The 20406-nt window shown below is 52.5% G+C and overlaps 6 protein-coding genes across 6 annotated transcripts; 5 read left to right on the forward strand and 1 right to left on the reverse strand.

Moving 5' to 3' along the window:
• EsH8_VII_001058 (uncharacterized protein) lies at positions 1 to 1504 on the forward strand (the record flags this gene model as incomplete). Its single annotated transcript, XM_083271191.1, has 5 exons — positions 1 to 175; positions 236 to 261; positions 320 to 356; positions 457 to 910; positions 1000 to 1504. 5 exons carry the CDS (start codon positions 1 to 3, stop codon positions 1502 to 1504), a joined length of 1197 nt encoding a protein of 398 aa, XP_083128748.1.
• Positions 1505 to 3191: 1687 nt separating this feature from the next.
• Positions 3192 to 4604, forward strand: EsH8_VII_001059 (uncharacterized protein; the record flags this gene model as incomplete). Its single annotated transcript, XM_083271192.1, has 3 exons — positions 3192 to 3586; positions 3818 to 4163; positions 4233 to 4604. The coding sequence occupies 3 exons, from the start codon at positions 3192 to 3194 to the stop codon at positions 4602 to 4604; spliced, it is 1113 nt and encodes a 370-aa protein (XP_083128749.1).
• A 492-nt stretch (positions 4605 to 5096) lies between these two features.
• EsH8_VII_001060 (POT family-domain-containing protein) lies at positions 5097 to 7004 on the reverse strand (the record flags this gene model as incomplete). Its single annotated transcript, XM_083271193.1, has 2 exons — positions 5097 to 6480; positions 6547 to 7004. The coding sequence occupies 2 exons, from the start codon at positions 7002 to 7004 to the stop codon at positions 5097 to 5099; spliced, it is 1842 nt and encodes a 613-aa protein (XP_083128750.1).
• A 6077-nt stretch (positions 7005 to 13081) lies between these two features.
• On the forward strand, positions 13082 to 14285 carry EsH8_VII_001061 (D-2-hydroxyacid dehydrogenase family protein; the record flags this gene model as incomplete). The annotated part of the gene is made up of 2 exons (XM_083271194.1): positions 13082 to 13280; positions 13399 to 14285. The coding sequence occupies 2 exons, from the start codon at positions 13082 to 13084 to the stop codon at positions 14283 to 14285; spliced, it is 1086 nt and encodes a 361-aa protein (XP_083128751.1).
• Positions 14286 to 15063: 778 nt separating this feature from the next.
• EsH8_VII_001062 (Zn(II)2Cys6 transcription factor domain-containing protein) lies at positions 15064 to 16469 on the forward strand (the record flags this gene model as incomplete). Its single annotated transcript, XM_083271195.1, has 2 exons — positions 15064 to 15186; positions 15279 to 16469. 2 exons carry the CDS (start codon positions 15064 to 15066, stop codon positions 16467 to 16469), a joined length of 1314 nt encoding a protein of 437 aa, XP_083128752.1.
• A 993-nt stretch (positions 16470 to 17462) lies between these two features.
• Positions 17463 to 18734, forward strand: EsH8_VII_001063 (uncharacterized protein; the record flags this gene model as incomplete). Its single annotated transcript, XM_083271196.1, has 3 exons — positions 17463 to 17758; positions 17827 to 18331; positions 18399 to 18734. 3 exons carry the CDS (start codon positions 17463 to 17465, stop codon positions 18732 to 18734), a joined length of 1137 nt encoding a protein of 378 aa, XP_083128753.1.
• Between the last annotated feature and the right edge of the window lie 1672 nt (positions 18735 to 20406).

Genomic DNA, 20406 nt, shown 5'->3' on the forward strand with positions numbered 1-20406 from the left:
ATGGACTTCAACTCCCTTGTTGCTCGGCGCCCTGAGCACCAAGACGTGTTGACGATCCCAACTCCGCCGCACCAAAGGACCGCCCTCTTTATTGTGTTCTTTTTCCCTGCTCTTTCTGTGGTCATCTTTTCGGCCCGATCCTACAGCAGGCTTACAACTAGACAATGGGGTCTTGGTATGTTGTGCATAAAGATCACAGATCTATGAAGAATAAAAACGCTAACACTTTGTTCAGATGACTGGTTGTGCGGAATGGCCGTAGTGAGTATATCTCAGACAGAAATCGTCCGCAAGGGCTATATACTGACATAGTAGCAAGTTGTGTGCAGTATTGATGACACCGCCATTCTTTATCTGTAAGTCACAGAGGCGTCATTTCTTCCTTATTCCTCTTTCGCTTTTGCAGCTAGGTGTCTGCAGTTTTAATAGCTATGTTGTGCTAACGATGAATTGCAGACATTAAGCTCATGTACTTCGGATACCGAGCCGTTGACGTTCCCCCAACACTCGATACAGCCCCCGCAATGTGGTGGTTCTTTATGGCACAAATGTTCTATAACCCAGTTTTGGCCTTCGTGAGAGCGTCTATTTTGGTGTTTCTCCTACGACTGGGTGGCCAGAAGCCTGGCGTTCGGTGGGCAGTTCATGGTTTAAATGCCGTAAATGCCGCCATGGCCATCGCCGTCTTCCTCGTCGCTCTTCTCCAATGCTTGCCCATTGAGGCCAACTGGGACCCAGTCGTAAGAGCAACGGCAAGATGCGTTGACAACTCTTTCCACGTCTCCATATCATGTCTCAATGTCTTGATGGACATCCTCGTTCTCATCCTTCCGTTCTGGATATTCTTGGGCTTGAAGATGCCTATGGGGGCCAAGATTGCCGTCATATGTGTCTTCTTGGTCGGTGCAGTGTAGGTATCCCCATTCTAGGAAGCAAATTTCATGCCGGGATCACAAAACCCTGTCTTCTAACGCAAATCTAACATTTTACCAACCATAGGGTTACCGTCGTCGCAATCATTCGTCTTGTGGCCATCTACAAGCTCTTTTACGTACCTCCGGACCCAAACAACGACCCCTTCCACGACATCGGTGTCGTCTACAACGTTGTCGAAATCAATCTCGCCATCATCTCCGCCTCTGCGCCAGCCCTGCGTCCCATGTTCCGCAAATGGTGGCCAAAGCTGTTTGGAGCTGTCAGCTCTGGAAAGACGGGCAGTGGACTAAAGTACTACGGGAGCTCCTCTCGGCCTCGCAACACGCTCCACGAGAGCGACAATATTACTCTCAAAGACATGCGTATGACGCGCTCGCAGCATCATACCGAGATCCGGAGCAACTCGCCCACTGGATCCGAGGAGGAGATCATGACGTACAACGGCATCATCCGCACGACAAATGTCAATTTGACGTACGAGTCAAATGCCAGCGTCGGGGACGACGCCCGGTCTTCGAGCGATTTCAAGACCGGAGAGATGCCCCAGAGTAAGGGGACAATGGTCTAAAGACTTTTGTACTACGATTCATCAGGGAGAGGTGGAGTTTGGGAGGCAGCGTTCGTTGGAGCACTATCGAGATATCCTGGGCAATCGCCCGCAAAGCCTTGCGTGATTTTCCTATATTTTCCTCACTAACATAATACAATAATTCTCCTTGTAAATCGTTGTCTACTAAAACTTACATGCCTGCATCTTTGTAAATTATGAATCTCTGAAGGAACACATGCCGTACCAGGCGTGAAGAGAATGTCAATTGTATACCCATAGGAAGCCCTTCAACCAATGCTAGAACTTGGTGAAGTGACTTCTATGTATTTTTGTATCTTTTCAGCTTGACATTTCTGACAAGCCAATGATCATTCAGGCTTCAAACTTTGTAACCTCCAAGTTGGCCAACGACTACTAATCCCTTCTACCCTCCGCTTTAGCCCTTTGACTGCGCGTTGGCGGTTAGGTAAGAACACTAGTGTATTCAACTACTTTAATTATGCTAATTTATTTCTTGTTTTCTCTTGCCTCGATTCTTTTCGCTAGAACAGCATTATATATCGTTCATCATTCTTCTTGTTGGAACCACAGGATACCTGTGGTGTCACAGGTCACCTGTACTGGTTGAGGAGCTCGCCGAGTGTCAATATAGTGTATTCGGAAGCTGGTAAATCGTCATGTAGAAGAGAAAGTAGGAAATTTGGCAGCAGCAACAGTAGTACAAGTGAAGGTATTACTGCTGGCAGCCCGGAGGTGTAATCTCCGGGTTCCGGTGCTGTGGCCGCTGCCATGCCTGGCGGCCCGCTGCTATTGACCGCCTGCCCGTATTCTGGCCGAGTCACCCAACACTTCTCTTAATATTGTAAGAATACTCACAGAATGAAAGGGGAAGGTGAATGGGAAGGATATAGCAGATAAAGGCGTGAGATGCTCTCCAACCCTTCAAGTCACCACGTGCCTTAGGCAATTCTCACAATGAGCTTGCCTCTCTCAAACTATATGCGTTTTCTTTTTTACCATCACCGATTTTTTTTTAATTTTTTTTTAATTTTTTTTTATCCAGCTCAGGCTGGTTCTTTTGGCAGTCCGCCCATCCTCCCAACCGTTCACCTTTTACACCCTCCAACAACAACTACCTCACTCTCAACCTTCCATTTTTCTAGCATGCCACCATTTTATCTCACCTTTCAAAATTTCGTCCAAAATTGTATTCCTTTCAATACCATAACGTACTGTTCACACCTCCATTTTACTAAAATCTCTTTCTTTGTGCAACTCCACCTTTTTGTCGCCTTTTCTCGATGGCTATGAAGTAGCCGACCACTTACGGTATTACTGAACCAAACCGGACCTTTCTTGACCTCTGCAATTGTTCTAATCGACACAAAGTCAAATATGGTCTCTATTGGCAGCATAGTTGCCTCTATGCTCTCGAAATATGTGACAGCCGCAACAGATTGGGGACATACCGCCGACAAGGCGAGACCCGCCCTTCACGCGGCCGCCCCCTCTCGCCTTTCACGATGTTCGAATCTTTTGTTTGTTTATTCACACGCTCCAAAATACAACAGTACTTAGGTACTCTCGGTTCCTTCCCTCGGTTCGAAAACGCGTTTAAATCCTCTTCCTCGAATTTGAGACGCGTCTTCTTCTCGCCTCTTTTCTCGCTCCAACACCCATCCTCAAATCAAATCAACAAGCCAGGATGGATGGCCACGACGCCATTGCTTCCCAGGGCGACGCCGTTGCTGTACCCGTCGCCGAGTACGATGTCGAAGCCCCTTCTCTGTCGCTCGTGTCGACTACATTGAGGGCATCGCGGGCGACTCTGCGCCCTGTGGGCTGTTCATACTTGCTCAAAATACCTGTGGAACTACTTATTAACATCGTGCGGCTTTGCCATCAAGGCACACAACCTTTCCGTACTTACTCAGCAGACAAGAAAAGCAGCCTGTTCGAACTCTCTCGCGTCAACTGGCATATTCGAATCACCTGCATCCCCCTCCTGTTCAAACGTGTTCGCCTCTGGGCTGCCGAAGACCAACTCTACCCCATGTTGAAGACGATCGACGGGGCTTCCACGATCCTTGGATCAGTCAAGTGAGTGTCTAGTTACCTCCTCTCTGACCAGCTGCTGCCTCCACTTCATGGCATGGCAGCCGATGACCAAGTTACCAACACATCTTTTTCCAGGTTCCTCACCCTTGTCACCGTTGAAAAAGGACCGAAGCCGCGTGTTCTCGCACCATGCGACCCGCAGGCACCGAAACTTCTTGCTCGAATTCTCGGTCAGATGGGAAAACTCCGCGAAGTGAAGCTTTTACTCTCTAGCCCCAGCTCACTGGGCGCCCGCGTCCGTGGCGAGCTTCGTCGCCAGAAAGTTTCTCTACCGTCTACCCAGACCCTGATTTTCGGCTCCCCGGGCCTCTATCCGGAGATGTCGGCGCGATTCATCCCTGCCGTTTTCCCAAACCTCACTACACTGGACTTGCAGGTGGGAAAATCACTGGGAAAGACCCCAGGGCTCGTGAAAACTGCCGGTCTGCTCCCCGAGCTGCGCAAACTGAAGCTGTGCAAGCAGTCCTGGGAGTCCCATGATCTGCACCGGGTGGCGGATCTGTTCCCAAAGATTCGGTATCTCTTGCTCAAAGGCTCGCTCAAAGGAATGCGGGTTTCGGTAAGCCACCGCCTGCCTGGAAACGCCGCTCCAATGTCGATGCATCCGCTGACCAAAGGGCAACTGCAGACCCTTGTGCCCATTTTCAAGAGGTTCTCCAAACTGCGCAATCTGGTCATGACGGTCGAGCAATACGTTGAAGTCCAGGAGCAGGAGGGCGAGGATCTCACCAACGATGATTATGAATTCCTGATCTCCGACCTGATTCAAGACCACCACCTCAACGAAGACCAGGCGGAAACCGCGCTGGAGTTCTTCAAACAGTGCCCCAGGCTGTACACTGTTTGCTTGATCAGAGAGTGGGATGCCAATCGCTTCGTCCCAGTGGTGGAGAAGGGCACGGATGAAGTGGTGGGCGCGAAGGTTGCAACCTCTTGGGATGAGGAAGAAACCAAGTACTGGAACTCGGACGGATGGCCAAGGATCTCCGAAATGGACTAAGACACGGGTGGGAGGTGGTGTTCCAAGGATATTGTGTTCGACGACGAATCGTATGACGACAACTTTGAGTGGTGGGGGGATTTCCCACGGTACAGTACGGTCTTACGGAAGGACAACTAAGATAAGGATGTGGCTTGATAGGACCTGTCTACGTTTAATCGTGAATGCCTCCTCAAAGGCGGTCAATAGTCTGCGGATGTACATCATGCACACAATAGTCTCAGCCCACGGTAGAATAGATCTGGTCTTCTAAACTTCAGTTTCCACCATTCCATGCGAGTCACTTCTAAAATGGATACAATCAATGTGGGGAATAAAGTATTTTCATTATATGCACAGAGTACGTGCAATTGTCTAGCTAAAAGGTTTGGCAACTAGTCCGCAAGACCAACCACCGGGGAATCATTTGACGCGGGAAATCATTACAACCAAATGAGAATGCGTAACCCCGTTTGGAAGGGGTCGTAAGGTGCGATGATGTTGGAACAAATTTTAAACCTTGTCGGCAATGGGGGGGTGGATAGAGTCCTGGGCCGCAGCGGTGGGCTGGGTGCTGCCAATGAACTTGGTCTTCTTGAGCTGGTTGAGGTGATCCTCCTCCTTGTCGAGGTGGTTGAAGCAGAACCAGAAGGCAACGCCGCCAAGGAAAGAAATGATGGCGACGGTGGTGTAGTTCCAGACCAAAAGAGGGTCCTCGGACAAGGGAACGAAGGCCTGGCCGATGGCGGCGGAGACAGCGCTCATGGCCAAGTTGACAGACATGACCAAAGACTTCATGTTCTCGGGGGCCTTGGAGAAGGCGTACTCGTAAGAAGTGACGTTGGTGAAGATCTCAGCAAGACCAATGAGGACGTAGGGGAGACATTGAGCCCAAACGTTGATATCGGCAGGACCCTCCTCGCAGATGGTGGCAAGGTTGCCGCAGGGGGACTTCATGTAGATGTAGTGCTGCATAACGGCGGCGGCAACCATGGAGGCACCAGCGAACATGAAACCGAAGGTCATACGCTTAATGGGAGTGAAGTTGAAGCCCAACTTGCGAAGACCGGGGTAGACACCGTGGTCGAGGATGGGGATCATGATGATAATGGAGAGGGGGTTGAGGTTCTGGATGACGTCGTTGGGCGCACCGTTGAGGACCATGGAACCGGCCTGGGAGGTCAGGTTGTTGGTCATCTGGTTGTAGGCGAGGAAGAAGACAGGCAGGAAGAGGAAGACCTTGCAGGCCATCAGACCGCGGCGGACTTCGTCAACCCAGGCATCGTCGTAGGTCAACCAGCCGGGGCGCTCGGCAACGGGAACGTTGCTGGGCTTGGCGTTGTCCCACTTGAGCTTCGTGTAACCACCAGACCGCTTAGCGGCAAAGCTAAACATGCGGAAGAACTTCTCAAGGACGGAACCGGTGGGGGGAGTAAGGTGGTAGTTCTTCCTGTTGAAGTAGAGAACGACGGGGCAGATCAGGAAGAGGATAGTGGGCAGGAGGAAGGCCAGCCAGAAGCTGTGGTATTTCTCAACGAAGACCATGGAGATCTGACCGCTGGTAGCACCAAGGTTGATGGCGAAGTAGAACCACAAGAAGATACGGCTGTTGGTGACGGAAGGGTCGACGATAACTCGCTCGCCTCCACGGACCTCGACGCGCATGCGGGTGTCCTTGTTCTGCTCAGCGAGAAGGGGAGAGATGTTGGCCTTGAACAAACCGGTACCGCAGCAGAGCGTGAAGAGACCGATAAAGAAGGGAGCGAAGGCAACCTGGCCCTTGGCAAGGACAGCAGGAGCGGCGGCGATGGTGAGAATGATGTGAGCGAGGGTTGAAACGGCAATGGCGATGTGGATAACCTTGTAACGACCCAACTTGGCATCGGCCAACCAGCCACTGTGCAAACAGTCAGTGTCGGTTCTCCTGGTTTTTTGAAGTTCACACTAGCGAAGAGATACATACCCAAAGAGGGGCACGAGATAGGCCCAGAACTGGTTCACCAAGCTAATACCCTGGGAGGCTTTCTGGCCCATGCCCAAGGCACCAGGAACTCGGTCGTCGTTACTGTACGTGGCACCGGTTGTCGAGCCCAAGGGCAGGGGGCGCATGACAAAGTTGGTGTAGAGGACGGAAGATCCATAGTAGGAGAAACGCTCGCAAAGTTCAGCGAAAGCGATGGTGTAGATACCCCAGTGAATAGGGCCCGAGACACGGCGGAGAGTGCTCAACTCCTCCTCGGTCGGCTTATCCTCGTAGTCATCGTCGGACTTGGAGTCGTATTGGTAGTTGTCCACGGTGGTAGTAGGGGCAGCGGTCACGTCGAAAGAGCCGCGAATCTCCTTCTCAGTTCCCTGGACGGTGGCCTGGGGAACATGGGCCTTGGCCAGGACATCGTCCTGGAGGCCTCCAGCGTTACTCATGGTGAAGTGGGAGAGTTTCCTGGGGATAGAGGAACCAAAGAGTTGAAGAGGGTTGGCACAGGAGTTCCCGAGTAAAGATTAACAAAAGACACGAGTTAACGAGTCTTTGCCAGCAATTGACAGGTGGGTCGGACTGGGACCTGAGCTGTAGTTGAAAGGCTGCTGATCGCGAGAGAGAAGGGGAGAGGAGACATCGCCAGGGAGAGCGTCTCATGGGAGACGCTTTATATTTGCAGCTGTGATAATGGCAGGTCGCATCACAGCTGCATTTGGCAGCCGGTTGGTATCCGCAGATACGAACAGGGGTGCCTTAGCGCGTGGAAGTGGGGGAAGGGGGAAGGGGTGTCATGGACATGGACTCATGTCTAGCACAGACTTGAGAGGGTGGTGCCGGTATGGACTGGCATGGGACGGTCCAGTCGCACAACAGACAGGGCCAGGTTCGACAACAACAGGGTTCTCGGGTCCAGGTGCTCGTGCGTGGGCGTTGGCCGTGAGCCAGCCATGACCCCAGCGCCAGCTCGCTCATACCGTCGCCACGGAACGGGAGGCAAAAAAGGGCCACCCACGCACGCTACGCTGGACGGGCTGCAGAGCACCAGTGCAGCGCCGCACACGACATGATGCCTACTACGCAGATGACCGGGTCGAGTCCTGGCGTTTGGGACGGACATCGAGACAGGGTGTGGGGTGTCAGGGTGAGAGGAGGCGGCCAGCGCGCGCAGGACGGCGCAGATGCAGGGAAAGTCGAATGGAATCTTTGCCAACAGAACGATCCAACCGGTGGGAGTCCGCTTCCAAGACCAGGCTGGACCGAGACAGCCAGTTGTGGATATCGGCAGCTCCAGCGGGCGAGGAAAGATGATGGGCCCTGATGGGACTTGATGGAACCGATGGACATGATGGGCCGTGATGGGCTCCAGGACAAATGGCCCGATTAGGCAGGTAAAGGATCCGGGGGTAGCAGATAGGCCGGCGACGTCGTGTGGTGAGGGGGGACATCAGAGCTCGTCGGCTCCGTGCCCAACGGCGCATTTGATTCGCGATGCGTGATTGTGGCCACACAGTTAAACTCAGCCAACTACTCAGCGCGCTGTCTCATATCAGCAGGGTGCAGAATCTGCCTGCCCCAACCCAGGGCGAACCAGAGAGTGCGAGTGGTGGGAGGTTGAGGGTGGGAGGCGACCGCCAAGAGACACGGCGAAAACGTTGATCGACCTTGGCATCGACGCCACTCTTGTTCTCGGGCGCCGTGATTGGAGCGTTTCCCGGACCTTGCTTCTGTATCTGTGCTGGTACGAGAAGTTGGCTGTCCTTTGTGTTGGTGTGAGGGTGCACTGAGACGACTATCCGTATTATCTGGTGGGCAGTCTCGCAGTGGGCGTACATTCGGCTGCTCGCGGGAGAACGCCAACTGCTTCTGGCGCGGCTTCGAGAAGGAGTTTGGGCTGCACGATGGCGGGAAGCGTGATGTATGGATGATGGGCTGGTGATAGCCGAGTGCCACCTCAAACGTCTTGATTCGCCGATGCGCCAAAGGAAGCATTGCCGTTAATTAGTACCTTAGTGCGCATGGCCATGTCCGGTCTACTGCAGCGGCATCCTGCGCACTACGTGCCATGAACCAACGAACGCTAGTCCTCTGGAGGTGGGTGGATGATGCGAAGGCGCATCTCTAATCATCTCCCGTCGATGCTACGCCCCCGCCATAAATCAAGAAGAGGCAACGGTGCGCGAGGGGAAGCGTTGTTGCGACGGCGGCGTTGACAAAAGAGGGATGGGTGGAAGGCTACAAACGGCCTTGGCCTTTGCTCTGATGAGCAGAAGAGGCGCGGAAACGTATCCTCATCCGTAAGGGATGAGGAGGAAGTTGTTTTGAGTTTTGTTGGAGATAAAGGGAGAGGTTAGATTCATGTTCGGAGCCGAGAGTTACCGCACCATGGCGCTGCCACCACTGTTGCGTCTTGCGTCTTGCTGCTGGGTTGGACGGTTTGAACACCACAGCCGAAGATGGATGATGCCAGCCAAACCAATACAGAGAGTACGAGTACTACATGCAACTCCCCTCCTCTCTCTTCTGTCTGTTTGTCTTCCCCCGTTGCCGTCGCGTCGCATCGCACAACTCGCTGACAGGCGCCCGAGAAAGTGCCCGGCCGGTCAGAAACGCAGCTCGCTTCCGTGCCACTAAACCCCAGCGACCTGCCCAAACGATAAGAGCCGTCTGGGTGGCCCATGAGCTTAATGTCGCGCCGCCTACGGCCTCCCTTGTCTGGTTGGTTCCAGAAGGGAGCTATGCCAGGTTAGGCCAGCAACCCCGGGGGATTTTTGTCTGCAGTTCTTGGAACGGCCCCATCCCAAGGACCTTTTGGATCAGCTTCGACTCGAGATGGACCAGTCGGATTGGCGATTCGTATCGGACTGCGCTCCAGTGAATACCACCGAAATTTGTATAGTGCGTGCCTAGTCCCAGGGGACAGGGGGGATGTGGGAGTGCCCGGTCGTCGAGCTCCTAGCACAAGCCAGCGGATGCCTGCCCAGCTATCCTACCGCTCGCAAGGGGTTTTCTGTTAGTCAAGAGGTGCCAGAGTCCTGGGCAACGGCCTCCAGACTCCCAGAGATAATATCAGTGGGGTACGGGGCTAAAGGGACCAAAAAGAAAGGTGGTACACGCAATGAAAGATACAGTCTTGGCTTCGTGTCCAAATGGATTTGGTCTCTTCAAAAGTACCCTCTTTGGGCTCGATTTCGTCCAGAGCCAAGACCGGATTGCAAGCATGTTCCAAGCTTTGCCTCATTGCTTGTGTTCTTGGCTAGTATCGGCCGTGGCGCCGCCGAGGCATCTCTGCAAAAGTTCAATAACGACGACGCTTGGCGGAATCCCGCAAAAGCAAAGGCCGCGCGCGGTTTGTTGACTGTCGCGTGTCAAGTCGCTGATGCCCACTCACCTCACTCATCGCTGAGTGCCGCGGTACATGCACACTACGCAGCACACAGACCAGACCAGACCCCATCTTGACGGGGCGAGAACTGGAGAGGAGGACCCCCAAAGGGCCCCGCCCCAGGATTGCAAAGGTGGGATGGATTGCCGGATTGTCAGATTGTCAGTGGCGCGAGTATCGCTAGGTGGCTACACCACTCACTGACTGGGTGCGTGCGACGCGGGATGTCGCATGCAATCACCGCGGCATTGCTAGTCCTCGCCAATATCCTCCGCCGGCGGCTGAGGGCATGCATTTCGATTGGAAGGTGAAAGCCTGATCTTGCCGGCCTGGTCCAAACAGTAATACGATGCATCGCACGAGTAGGACGGCTAATGAGATGCTATGGGAAATCATGGTTTTTGACCTCACTTTCTCTTGGCTGCAGGACAATTAATACCATGCGAGCCCCCAAAAAGGCATGTGAGTGCCATCGCCCAGCATGTCAGGGCGCAGATAACGGCGAAAGCAAATCCTTGGTCTGAAACCTGAGCTGTTGGCCCAGGCCTGTAGGAAGAGTGTCAGGTCGCGGGCAATGAACCAGAACCGCAGCCCTCGTCGGGGTTCGTTTAGGTCTCTCTGACACAATCCAATGTGTTTGTTTAAACTAGTAGCAGCCACTGCTTGGGAATCACGTCCTCCCTGCCACGTGCCTGCTAACGGTTGCCAACGCTTCTACTCTGATGAACTGGTGGATTCATCCTTTCCTCACTTCTTTTCACAAAACCTGCCGATTCACAGGGAATGGCCAATTTCGAACAGGCAAACAAGATAACAGGCCAGCCACAGAAAATGGGAGGGTGTACGGAGGGAGTTGTCCATTGGGATGAACGCCTGCACGGTGATGGAGATGGCGGGCGGGACGGGTGAGAATGCGAGGGTGTACCCCCTGGTTGGCAGGATGCAGGTGGCGTCCGGGGTTATTTTCTGAGCAAGCCAGCCGTGTCAGCTAGCCCTGAAAACTGCCCGAGTGCCCCCCGAACTCATGCCTGGGTGCGATTCCCCAGAGAGGTTATCAGGACGTTTCTGTCTGTCGCCGCACCGCTTGCCCAGCTTTGCCCAGTCGCGCCAGTTTCGCCGAGCTTTTACCTGGCGGTTGCCCAGCCGAGAGGTGCACAAGGGCGCTGTAGAAAAGACAAGAGGCTTGCCTCGGCAAAGCTTGACAGTGCTTGAGGGCGTCTGTCTGCTTTGCTCGCGCAGGCTTGTCCCAGGTCAAGGCGACGCCGCGACGGGATGCGCGCTGGCGCAGCGGCCTCCAAGGGCACACGGCAGCGCCGAGAGCTGGGCCGAGAGACACGGAGGAGGCGGCCGAAAAGGGCTGGAAAAGCTTGTTATCAACATCACGTTACATTGTGTGCGCGCGATCGACATAGGGAGTGTTCCAGCGAGACCCTTGATCCGGCTAGTTCTCGCTCAGGTCTGGGGCTGATCTCGATTCAATATCTCATGCTATCATTTTTGAGGCCAATCAGGGATAAAGCAGTGACAGTTCAGAACCGAAACACCAAGACACCAAACGGGATGGTCGGGCTCGTAAGCGGGAATGGGACTTGGGTATTCAGGTGAGAGTGTCTAGTAATGCATGGATCTGCACAAGAGAGGCCAGTCACCCAACCAGCCACCAACCACCAACCTACCAGAGAGTATACATTTGTCAGTGTGCTTGGGACGATTGGGACCCGGGGGCGGCTGCGAACCGATCAACCGACTTGGGGTGCGCCGATGGTTGCTTTGGGTTGCTTGGCTAGGAACTTATGAGCTGTTCCTCCTTCTTGGTATTCACACAGATCCAATGACAGAGAGGCACGGCGATGGAGCAGTCGAGTAGCCGTCACCTTAAGAGTAGCCTACCTGTGTCCCATGGTCTAGCAGCAGCAAGAGGAAACATTCTCCGAAGGACTCCCCGTTCTTCGCCATCCTTTGTCGCCACGATGCCCAAGTTATTAGCAAACATTTTTAGTAGGCGAGACGCTAGGCGATGGCGTCATTCGCAATGGCCCGAGAAACAACGTGAAGAGTGAAAAGTTCCCTCAATTGCTCCCCCAGCATTGAGCGGTCAGTCCAGCCAGCACAGGCTAGACGCCGTTCTCTAGCACACGTCAACTCCATAAAATCTCCGGGTAATCTCCATCCAACTCCAGGTGAGTTTTCCTGGGTGGTCTGTGTCCTAGCCGGGCTTGGTTAGTGGGAGAAACAAAGATGAGATCGGGGCCAGCGAGGGTGGATATTGAGAGTACGTAAGCCCTCAAGATGGAACTGATATGTGCGTCTGGCAGTGCCTTACATAAGACCATGACTTGTTTATTAGATAAACCGGCAGCCCGTATCGTCCCGGTCCCATTGCCGACATGCGCCGATATGCCTCATTTTGATAGGTCCACATAACCACGACTCAAATGCCGAGAACCTCCAGAGGGGAACGGCAATTTGGTTGAGGAGGCATGAAAAACACACTGTGTGCTACCCCAGAAACCGAGAGAGCCATTGTGGTGTGGTTGTGGCCGTGGCCAGTGGCTGCGTCGGGGTAATCGGCACCGGTTCGGTCTCTTCCCCTCTTCTGCCTCATCCAAGTCGCCTTTTTTTGGTGTGTACCGGTAATGTGAGGGCATTACGCCATCCTCACCAATGGCCCAAGTTGACCCTGTGAGATGTTAACGTTTCCGTCCAACCACACCATCGTAGTAGACTTGCCTCTATTCGGAAGCTTCCTTCATTTCTACAAGGCCGACTTTTGCCTGAACCTGTCTCAATCAACGCCATTAAGGCTGCATATGCACATTCGCCTCTCCGGCTCTGATTAGATACGCCCTGCCAAGCCTCCAAGCCGACTTGGAGGTGCCGAATTGAGTTACCGTTGCCCGAAGTCGATAGATATCACCAACCCATCTCGTGAGGAGGTCGAAACATCTGACGCACTCTTGTCTATCAATCTTTCCGCAGATTTGCATGAGGCGATTCCGCACCCCAGTCCGCCTCAGTTGCCTGACATCCCCGCCAAGCTGGTCAGCTCTGGCCATCGCTCGCCGAAGTTCCTTGCCCCCCGCGCTACCCATCAACCCTACCGTGAACCGGCTTTCCGGATCAAGGCTCCTTGCAACCATGGTTCAAGTCACCCAGCTCAAGGTCGCTGTCCTCGACGATTACCAGGGCCTCTCGGAACCCCACTTCAGCAAGCTGGACAAGTCGCTCTTCGAAGTCACCACCTTCAACGACACGCTGCTGCCCTACAACCATGCCGATACCCCTGAAAACGTCAAGGATGCCTTGGTCGCGAGATTGGAGCCCTTTCACGTCATCTGTAACCGCTCCCCTTTTCATCTATGAATTTTTCCAGCCTCTTTTGCTGCTTCAAGCATGTCGTTTGTTTAGGGCGTTTCCACGCGTAGATGAGGATGTAGGCTAACATGTAGCAAAAGGCACGATGAGGGAACGCACCCCGTTCCCCGGGAGCCTCATCGCGCGGTTGCCCAACCTGAAGCTTCTCCTGTCCACGGGCCTGCGCAATGCGAGCCTTGACCTCCCGGCCTTCAAGGAGCACAAAATCCCCGTCGCCGGGACCGTGGACAAGTCATCCAGCCAGCAGGTCGGCACCAACAGCACGACGCAGCACTGCGTCACGCTGATTCTGTCTCTGGCGCGAAACATCGCCAACGATGACCTGGCCGTCAAGTCCGGTCTTTGGCAGACCGACGTCGCCGTCGGGCTCTCTGGCAAGACGTTCGGCGTTGTTGGACTTGGCCGCCTCGGTGTCTCGACGGCAAAGATTATGCAAATGGCGTTTGGCATGAAGATTATTGCCTGGAGTACCAACCTCACCCAGGAGGCTGCCGATGAGAAGGCCAGGGCCGAGGGGTTGCCTGTGGAGGGGCCCGATGGGGAAAAGACCTTCAAGGCAGTCAGCCGGGATGAGCTTTTCAGCACCGCTGACGTTGTTAGCGTTCACATTGTGCTGTCCGATCGATCTCGCGGGTTGATCAACGCCGATGACTTCTCCAAGATGAAAAAGTCGGCGCTGTTTATCAACACGTCGCGGGGGCCGCTCGTCGTGGAGAAAGATCTGCTGGACGTGTTGAAAAAGGGCGGCATCCGTGGGTGTGCTCTGGATGTTTTCAACATCGAGCCGTTGCCGGTGGACAGCGAGTGGCGTACGAGTCAATGGGGACACAATGGGCGTAGCAGAGTCCTCCTGACCCCGCATATGGGATACGTCGAAGAGAGCACTCTGGGCGAATGGTACCGCCAGCAGGCGGAAAACATCAGGAGATGGCAAGCGGGCGACGTTCTTACGAATGTCTTGGCCTAGAATTCCCGAAAGCGGATGATATTTCGTGGCTCTTTTGCTTAAAGACCAAGCATTGAAGCCAAGACTACCTGGCTAAGGGGATGGGACATGGAGAATGTGTTCATGAGCTTAGACGCATAAGATATGTAGGCCAGGGCCTTGAATCTATTGTTTTGTCGAGTCCTCAAACTTCTGACATCTGCTCATACAGATCAATGGCTTGAGACTGGGAAGCACCTCTTTGCCCTGGATACGATTTGAAGGAATTGGCCAATGGCTACTAAGAAACTATAACCTTGTTCATGGACATGCTTTACAAGCTAGATCCTTTGTGGTGGGGAATCTACTCCAAGTTTTCGGTAAAGCCCTTCAGTCACTAATGCGAAATATTCGTATTGGATACGAAAAGTATTCCCGGCGCCAGGTTCATGTCAGACACCGTCCTCGTTCATTAGCATTCAAATATGACCGCCCCGTTTCCTTCACCTATTTATGAAAAACAATAATGTCACATTTCAACATGTCTCAATGATACAACAAACCACCTTGCCGTGAAACCCAAGTCGCAGCTACCAAAATAATATACCTCTACGGACCGGACCGCAGCATGCCAGCCAGACTCATCTAAAAACACTTCACCAGAGACTTCCTACACCTGCTGGGATTTCTCTTGACATATTGGCGCCATATCAGAAAAAGACCTTACTGATACACGAGATTTCCCGGAGCTGCAGACAATCCAATACGCCTGAAATCCTGCACAGTAGCAGGCGGATAATCAAATACCAACGCTGTTTCCATGTCAAACCTAGCGGTATGCCGGCCTGGTGGTTATTGCTGCGGATCATGTCAGAAAAGGAAAAGACGGTCGCACAAAAAGTCCAGGAAAGGGTGTCAGAACTGCAAGACGCGGAAGGTCAAGGCAAGTCGATCCTCAGACGAGGCTAGCATTCATGCTGCCTCTCCTCGCCATGCATGCTATCGTGTATTTAACTAATTCTGCTTGAACAAAAGTGCGACGAAGTTCATCCAGAGTGCGGGCACTGCGTGAGATTTTTCATGGACTGCGATTATTTGTCAAAAAATGCCGTCACGATGCCGCTGGACCATGGACAAGCAAAATACCATACGCTACCTCTTAGACGAGGAAGACCGCCCAATAACAGCAGATCCATTGCAAACATACCTACCCCGACGACATCCGAGTCCGATTGCAGCCAATCTCCCGTACCATCCGGAGACGATACGGAGCCTTTCACATACGCGCCATGTCTTCTTGACGCCCAAAGCCTCGAGCTATTCCACCACTACCTTTGCCGTACAGCCCCAACCCTCGGAGACGCGCAAGTCTTCAGAGACGTGGTTCCGCCGCTCGGCTTCAAGTACGACTGCGTTATGCGAATGATTTTGTCGATGGCGGCGCGACATGTTACCCGCCTACGGCCTGACCAAGCGGCGTTCTACGGCGACCTTGCAGACCAACACGCGACGGCGGCTCTCCCAGAAGTGACAACAATGCTCGCTCAGCTAAACGATGGGAATTTCCAGGCACTATACTACGCAACAATACTCATATGTTTTTCTTCTTTTGCTAAGGACCCGACTCCTGGAAACCTTTTGATTGTCGCAGAGGACGGCGAGGTACCGTGGTGGTCGCTGATGAGAGGAGTCCGCATCGTTGTCAGGACGGTGGGCATAAAAAGGATTACAGCGACTGCAGCAGACTCTTTGCTCACCGACATGTCAGCATGGGACGACGCACAATTTCTGACTGCCAATGCCGTGTCAGGGGTGCTGTTGTGGGAACAACCCTTTGCCGAAGTTGCAGACCTCGTCGCTGAGATGGCTGTTCCTGGTGAGGAGACACACATGGTCGCCCTCGACCATCTGAGAGAATGTTTCCGGGAAGCATACGGCAGCTCTGAGGACCCTAAGGCTACCGGTGGGGGGAAATCCCACCTCATTCTAGCATGGCTCTACGTTCTTGAGGATGATTTCATACAATCTTTCAAGAACCGGCATCCTGTCGCTCTTCTTCTCCTGGCCTACTTTGCCGTTGTTCTCCGAGCCTTGGAGCATCATTGGTTTATAGAAAACTGGCCGTTTCAAATAGTAACTGGGATTTCCAGAATACTTGAGGCACGGTACATGCATTTGCTTCGATGGCCAATGGAGCAAATCAGGTCTGGTCAACCTGTAAAGTAGTTTTTTTTTCATTCACGTGTTATATCCAAAATGCAATATTGAACGTACCATGCCTCTGATATTCAATTCAATTTCTCCTCATTGAACAAAGTTTAGCCAGCCAATTCCTGTCAGCATTCCATATTTACTCTTCAAGGCCTTGACGGACAAGACCAGGTCGCTTTACATAGCTAGAAAATCTCAAGTGTACAGAATCACGGGATTGAAGGTTGAAACCTTACTAGATGTCTGTTCGAGATCATAGGGAGACCCAATCAACCCTCGGTTTGGTGATATATATGTGGTTCTGTCATCATAACACGCCATATTCAATCCCTTTTTACCATTGCAATGTTATATAATTCTGATTAAAGCTACCGCATGAATAACTGCATACTCATGGAAGTGTACGCGCGGGGTTTTTTTTTAAACAAGCAAAAAGTGCCTATTACTGGATTATTGGCCAACATGGAAGGGACGGGTCTCAAGGGACTGACTCCTTCCTCTCATCTCTTTCACCTGAACTTCCCCTTCCGCTACTCATCCATCCGTCCTCTTGCAACCGGCAAATATCTTTTTCAAGGCCACTGAGTGTGTTTACTCACCGCACACTCTCTTTCATCCATCCTTTCATCCCAGTATTTTTCTTCATCCGCCATCATTACAAAACCTTCTCTATTTTGCTTTTTGACTTTCGCCTGGCGTTATCAGCTCTCACGGCCGCTCGACCGTTGACATTTTCACCCCACGCGCGCGACTCCCACGCCCTTTCCATCTCATCTACAACCGCGCTTACTCTAACCGTTCTCACTCTTCCTCACCAGGACCTCACCCTGCGCTACCTGTCCCGACTGCTCGCACACTTTTCACCTTCAACCCTCTCACAAAACCCTAGATCCGATGAGTGAGTGCTATATTCTTTCGGCCCTTCCACCCTTCTTCCGTTCACTTGCGCTACCACTTCTCTTTGCGTAACATCTCTTCACAAGTATCAACAACAAAACGGATAGCAACATGAACACGCCGCCCATGGCAACTTCGGCTAACGAGGGTGGCATCGCTGCCAATATGGGTTACGCGACCACCCAGCTTATCACGCTTCCAGCAGAGCTGCTTCTCGAGATCGTCAAGCACTGTGCCGATATAGGACCCAACCTGAAACTCTCGGACCTTTCTCTTGTTGCTAGATGCCTTCGCCCCATGTGCATTCCATACCTCTTCCGGACCATGCAGCTGTCAACCAGAGAGAGTCTCCTCCAGGGCCAACTCAGGAACATTGCGGGAAAAAGGGATATTCTCAACTGTGTCCGGTAAGTGCCTTGGAAACTCTCATGCAGGATTTGAGCGTATTTGCCGTTCATCTACTAACATATGCAAGTGTCCTGAATCTTTACACAGAAGGTCCCGTGGGCTCCTCATATACCCCGGCTTTCTTTCCGAACAACAGCTCGATTTGCGAGCCAGAGACGGCGGGCAGATTTGTTGAGTTCCTCCTCAGCTTGCCGAATCTAGAGGACGTTCGATTGGACATGAGGTTCCAGGGCAAGACCATGGTCGCACCTTTGCGAAGAGAGATCCATTGGCACTCAATGACCTTGCCCCTTGTCAAGGCTTTGAATATTCCAGTTGTGACAATGATCTCCATCATCCCGGATATCTTTCCAAACCTTCGCGCTCTGAGCTTGAACATCAAGTCGTCCCCCTATCGCACGCCATACCTTCTGGAAGTCGCACAGAAGCTCCAGTTGGACTATCTCGAAGTTTACAAGCTCAACTGGCGCATGTCAGACATTCAGGAGCTTGACGGTCTGTTTGGATCCGTTTCTCACCTTACCATCGGCGGAGACCTGGGCGCGTCGAGAAACAACCCTTGGGGACTGACGGTAAGACCCTTTCACTTGCATCTACGTTTCTTGTTCAGGATATGACAATAACACATATGTGATACAGGCTGTGATGCGCACCTTCCGAAACTTCCATAACCTGAGAGTTCTAGCACTCACCGACCAGCGTTGGACTGAAAAGCGGAGCATCCAAGTCAGGGGCTTCAACCGAGCATGCGACATGCGTTCCAGCTTGCTGCCTGCAAACGCGTTCCATCCTGAAAGAGGCCGCCGGCTCGATATTGCTTGGTACTATTTCTTCCACTACCCCAAGTTGGAGGTCATTTACCTCATGGACCGCATGTATGTGGCCCACTGCTGTGTTCCCGTCAGAGACTTGGACAGGCTGGTTGACGTGCGAGTCGCGGAGAGCGACGAAGAAATTTGTTGGCCAGAGGTCTGAGAGACGTGTGGGGGAAGAGGGGTTAGGTTTAACCGATCACCAAAGGAAGCTGATGTGCTCAAAGACGTGTGGCTCTGGGGAATGGACTTGCTTTTAACATAAATCACAACTTTGCTTTGCCATGGGAGGGGGACTATTCTCATTTCATGCTGCCTTCGGACTGCTTTAAAAGGTTAAAAAGGTTGCCATGAATTCACGCAAGATATACCCTGAGTTATTCATAATAAAGCTCTGGTAAATGAATCAATAATGCAGTTGACGTGGGAGTGGAAGCAGCTAATCCCGCTTGAACAAGATCTTTGTTTTTCCCTGATGAGAAGCCTTCATGTTTAGATCTCATTGTACCCACTTACAGGTTTTCCTTATTACATGACCTTGGCTCTGGGTTTGACTCCTTTGTCGCAGGGGCTTGTGTTCGTATGGTTAGCTGGTGTATGTTTGAATCCGAGATCTTAAATAACAGAAGGTGCAAGTGACGCGTTAGAAGGTAGCGGACTCTCCTCCTTCTTCCTATTGCACCTTCCTTTCAATTTATCGACCTCATTCATATCCCCCCTCCATCCAATACTCCCAACTTTCGCTCCTTCAACCTCCCGGTCCAAACAGGGCTCTTATTCATCGTCTCTCCATTTCTCTTTCCCCTCTCGCCCATTATCAACACATCTCAAGAGCTGTATTTAAATATTCAAGCAGCATTCCACACCGTCACAAGACCCTCACTACGACCATCGGGATGGAGATACAACCCTCGATTTCCGCCGGCCTGGACCCTGCTCCAGACCCCGCTCCGATTGCTTCTGCATCTTCTGCAAGCATCTACCTCGTCACCCTCCCGCAAGAGCTGATCCTCGAAATCATCAAGATCTGCGATGAAATCAAGTCAAGCCCAAACCGAGACCAGGGGGGAAATCAACAACATCACAGCGCACTTGCCAACCTCTCCGCTGTTAGCAAATGCCTTCGCAAAATGTGTGTCCCAGTGCTTTTCAAAGCCTTGCGCCTGCGTTCAAGGGAGGAAAAGCTTCATGCTCATCTTCAAGCCATTGAAGGAAACGCTATCATTCTACATTCCGTTCGGTCAGTGGTTTCCCAAGGCAATCCCGCTGTCACCTGACGAAACCTATGAGACTGACCCGTTCCAAGTTGCCTGTCACTCATAACTCATGGCTATGATAGCCCCTCCCGGCACTCGGCCTTTTTGCACGAAAACAAGCCTATTGTCCCTTGGGAAGCAGCTACACCAGCGCTAGTGATCAAGGTTCTGAGAAAGATGACTAACCTAGAGGATGTCTGTATTGCTTTCAACCATGTCAACAAGCGCTTGGCCACCCCTTTTCGCGAGAAGCTGGTGGAAATTGGAGCAACCCTACCATCCGTCAGGGTGTTACGATACCCGAATTCATCCACTGTCAGCTTTCTTCCAGACGTCTTCTCCAACCTGCGCGTCTTGAGTGTGAATATCAGGATCTCGCCCAAAAAGACACCTGGTCTCAAGGTTCTTGCCTCCAAACCGCACAGTCTTGACACCCTCGAGGTGAAAAAGATGGGATGGCAATTGAACGAGGTCGAAGAGCTTGTCGAGCTTTTCCCATCCATTACGCATCTCCTCGTTGCGGGCGAGCTCAAGTCCACGAGAGTTTCGGTGAGCTTCCACGCCTCATTCAACCCTTCA

This window comes from Colletotrichum jinshuiense, chromosome 7 (genome assembly GCF_051148585.1).
Source record: "Colletotrichum jinshuiense chromosome 7, complete sequence".
NCBI lineage: Eukaryota > Fungi > Ascomycota > Sordariomycetes > Glomerellales > Glomerellaceae > Colletotrichum > Colletotrichum jinshuiense.